General features: G+C 34.4%; 1 protein-coding gene across 1 annotated transcript; it reads left to right on the forward strand.

Moving 5' to 3' along the window:
* The first annotated feature begins 2,576 nt into the window (after positions 1-2,576).
* Positions 2,577-3,870, forward strand: LOC130469081 (uncharacterized). Its single transcript, XM_056838067.1, has 5 exons — positions 2,577-2,719; positions 2,796-2,924; positions 3,009-3,115; positions 3,194-3,293; positions 3,551-3,870. Exons 1-5 carry the CDS (start codon positions 2,666-2,668, stop codon positions 3,650-3,652), a joined length of 492 nt encoding a protein of 163 aa, XP_056694045.1. The 5' UTR covers positions 2,577-2,665; the 3' UTR covers positions 3,653-3,870.
* Positions 3,871-4,395: the final 525 nt, after the last annotated feature.

A 4,395-nucleotide genomic window follows, 5' to 3' on the forward strand; every position in this document is an offset into this window, starting at 1 on the left:
ATTTTGCTCATCCACATACACGGTAATTTCAGTACTCACGCGGGGTATTGCTTTTATACTATTATGATGTTCAGTTGTTCACAAAATTTTGCAACTCTTAGGCAAACTTTCATTTCCCTTTGTTTCTGTCTAAACCAATTATACAAGCGAAAAAGATTTGAAACTTGTGTAACAATGATATGTTTATTTTTTTATTTTTGCATGATGTACTCTTGTCTTATTTTGAAGAGATTTTCTGTCATGATTATTCGAGTAACCCAAATAATTAATTCTGAAGTGAGAAAGAGTATTCCAACAACAGTCCATGTTCAAACCCCAGTTAGTTTTGGTAATGCCCAAAACGCATTACAGTATTTTGTTGATACAAGGTCACCTGTTCGATATTATTTTGTTGATACAAGGTCACCTGTTCGATATTATTTTGTTGTGTGCATTATGACAAAAAAGATGCTATATTGAAATGTGCTTTAATTTTTGTTAATGAATTGAATTCCAAATTAGTTATTTCATTTAAAATGATTTGAAAGATTTCCCCATTTAATAGGTTGACGCTGAAATCGGGAACAATCAAGAATTGGCTTTTAACAACGGAGTACATGTTAATAAACCCTCGGAAACCATGGTACATTTGCTCCATTTTTCCAACACATTTCAAAATTTTGGGAATTAACTAACAAGCTAGTCTACGTAATGTATTGAAATAAAATGCTTTATTGTATTCAGGATCTTCAATCTAAGTCATTGATAGCAGATGGTTGATCAAGCCGAATAGAGGTAAAATAGGCATTATACCATTTACCTAAGTGTTTGGGCTACATTGAGATATTTTTTTAATATTTGTTAAAGAATTTCCAAATTAGTTGTTTAATTTAAAATGATTTGAAAGATATTCCCCTGTACTAGGTTGACGCTGAATTTGGAGACAATCAAGAACGAGCGGTTAACAACAAAGAACAAGCTAATAAACCCTCAGCAGCAATGGTACATTTAATCTACTTTCCCAACATTTTTCAGACTAACATATGTTGAAACAAAATGCTTTCTTCTATTCAGGATCTTCAACAGTCTTTGGTGGCAGATTTTGGATCGAATGCAATAGAGGTAAAATGGGCATCATTTCATCTATCTAAGTCTTTTGGCTAAGTTGAAATGCGTTCTAATTTCTATTATTGAATTTCTAAATTTGTTATTTCATTTAAAAACATTTGAAAGAATTCCCTCCTAACTAGGTTGACGTTGATGTTGGACACAAGCCAGACAACCAAGAAACGGCAGTTAACAACAGAGAACATGCTAATAAACCCTCAGAAATCACGGTACATTTAATCTACTTTCCCAGCATTTTTCAGAATTTTGGGAATTGGCTAACAAACCAATCTATTGCATCATTGCATGTATTGAAACAAAATGCATTTTTCTAATCAGGGTCATCAACTTAAGTCTTTGGTGGCAGATGTTGGATCGAGCCCAATAGAGGTAAATTGGGCATCATATCTTCAACCTAAATCTTTATGATATATTGAAATGTATTTTAGTTTCTTTTAATGAATTTCCAAATTAGTTACTTCATATTTCATTTGAAAAGATTTGGAAGTCTTTGGTAAATTGGGAATCATATCATTATCCTATGTCTTTGGGCTACATTGAAATGTGTTTTAATTTTTGTTAACGAATTTCCAAATTAGGTGTTTCATTTATAATGTGTTGAAAGATATTCCCTATACTAGGTTGGTGCTCAAATCGGAGACAATCGAGGATTGGCTTTTAACAACGGAGTACATGTTAATAAACCCCCGGAAACCATGGTACAATTATTCCATTTTCCCAACACATTTCAAAAATTTGGGAATTGACTAACAAGCTTCATGTGTTGACACAAATTGTTTTCTTCAATTCTGTTCAGGATCATCAACCTGTGTCTTCTTTGGTGGCAGATGTTGGATCGAATGCAATAGAGGTAAATTGGGCATCATATCGTTTAAATTTAATTGTGATGTCACAGAGTGGTTATCCTTATAAACGTTATCCAAAAGAGGGCATGTATGGTCGAGGTTGTTTAAAATGATCCGAATGTTTTACTTACTGATAATTGTGATAAAAGTTTTGCTTACATTTTATTGGTTGTATTTCAGACTAATTCTGATGGAGGTGAGGAGGTTCACAACCTCGACACTCACAAAACTCCAGTGGTTTTGGTGAAAGAATTTCTTGCTGCAATGAGTGATGAAGATCGTGCCATTTGTGAATATTTATTTGACAAAATTAAGGTTCCCGAGTGAGTACTTCATCAAAATGTGTTGCACTCCCTAATCTTTTCTTGTTAGTAAACCAAGTGTTTAGGTCTAACTTCATTGTTTGGGGATATAGAGAGGTGTTATTCAGCTTAGATGGATTTCTACACATTCAGAGGGTTCAGATGTGTAGCCTGTATCCCAAAATAACGATTAGTAGTGATGTAAGTTTATACGAAGACAATTACGTTTTGGATTACTTGAATTTAGATGTTTTTAGGGACATGATTTTACTGCATAACCTTTATTTTGTTTCCCTTCGGAGTGGATAGGTCATTGATTTTGTTTGCAAGGAGCTAAATATTGCATACCCTAAACATGTGTGTATACGTTGTACACTACACAACGATCCAAAAAGTACAGATCATGGGAAGATGCACGAATTTCTGCCTACTTTAATTCCAAAATCAGTGTCAACCTGTAGCAAGGTATAACTATACCAAAAGTGATGCCTCTTGATAGCAGTTGCAGTTCCTTGAAATACTTTGCTTTGTTTCTTCGCAGATTTTGGTACCGGTTCAAGATGAGCGTAATTGGTTCCTGCTGGTAGTTGACATGATAGAGAAGAAAACATATATGATCGACCCTCTCAGTAGAGTACGGAACAGACATCATGACGCTCTGAAAAGAATGGTAAGGAAATAAAACATCGATTTCACATAGGTTGCAAATTTAACTACCTTGCAACATGATTACATAATTCCCCTGATGTGCCAGATGCAAGAAGTTGGAAAGTGTCTTTCCTCAAATAGGCAGAATGGGCCTTTCAGTACAATAGACAAGTACATGCTGATAAAGCGCAGGATTACAACAGATCTACACTCGTTCGTACCTATCTTGTTGTAAATCATATGTTACTATATGAAGTTTACAATTTTGTAACATATTTTGCATATATGCAGATGCGACAGTGGTGTATTTGTGATTCGAATGATGGACATTATTAATCTTACACTCAGGGGAGAAACTTTCAGCAAACATAAATTCCCGCCTCTTGATATGGTTAGTCATCATACTTTCGTTATGAATTCTTTTTCGATTTCTAGTAAGGAACGAAGTCCAAAAAAAAAAAGGAAAAGTACAGAAATTAAAGTACGAATAAACAAAACACGTAACTGGTAAACTAAAGTCTAGCCTACTTATGGGGTATGATCCGTATGAATCGTGGGAGAGCTACACCCATGCATCCTCCTCTAAGATCCTTGCTAGTTTTAATGGAATGTCACATGCATGTAACATTTTTTAAAACTTTTATTCAGGATGTAGAAGACTGGCGTTTGAAGATGGTGGTGCGCCTCATTCGCAGTAAGAATAATTCAATTAAGGACAAGGTCATCCAAAATGCAATTAGGGGCTCCTAACATGTGCAGTTGTAATGTTCTTATTGTCAAATACAAAGGATTGTCAATTTTGGAAATGTTTGAAGTGTAGTCTGAGGTAAATGTTTATAGGCATGTGCCTCTTATCCTTCACTACTTTACATGTTGAAGGGCTATTTACATCAGATAGCTAGTTAGCTTCCGTGCAACGCACGATTTTGTTAATTGTTTTTTGAACACTTCGTTTATTTCAATTTCAATGTGAGCATTAATTAAAATTTATTAATTAAGAAATTTGATTACATTGCAAACAATACAAAAAAACACGGTCACCACGCAATTTACTCCACAATGCATGAGTAATATAGAGAACTCTTCTTTACCGAGCGTTTCTAGTATAACCTTTGAGGTTGTTAGTAAAGATTCACAATCCTTGGTAAACTTCAGACACATGTCCGTCAATGACTGTGTTTGGGTTTTAATCGCACAAATGTCAGTCATCATACTTGACACGTTATTTTCCATTCGTTGTAACCGGCTCTCATGTTCTTTCACCATCTTCTCCCCTTTCAACAATTGTTTATATGCTTCCACATTCACCATTAACTGTAAGATTCCAATGAAATTTCATAAAATAGTAAGACATGTATGAATGATTCTAGCACCCACATATTTAAGAAGTAAAAAGTAATAGTAGGTTTTAATAACTTGATTAGCTAGAAAACCTTTTTGCAGCCGTATCCTTCAAACTTGTAAGTAACTAGTTGTTGGCATTTCCTTCAATC

Source organism: Spinacia oleracea, chromosome 3 (assembly GCF_020520425.1).
Source record: "Spinacia oleracea cultivar Varoflay chromosome 3, BTI_SOV_V1, whole genome shotgun sequence".
In the NCBI taxonomy this organism is placed as follows: domain Eukaryota; kingdom Viridiplantae; phylum Streptophyta; class Magnoliopsida; order Caryophyllales; family Amaranthaceae; genus Spinacia; species Spinacia oleracea.

Coding starts and splice junctions, on each gene's coding strand:
- LOC130469081 (XM_056838067.1), top strand. CDS start 2,666: ATGCACGAATTTCTGCCTACTTTAATTCCAAAATCAGTGTCAACCTGT. Junction 3,116..3,193: donor ATTACAACAGATCTACACTC/GTTCGTACCTAT, acceptor GCATATATGCAG/ATGCGACAGTGGTGTATTTG. Junction 3,294..3,550: donor AATTCCCGCCTCTTGATATG/GTTAGTCATCAT, acceptor ACTTTTATTCAG/GATGTAGAAGACTGGCGTTT.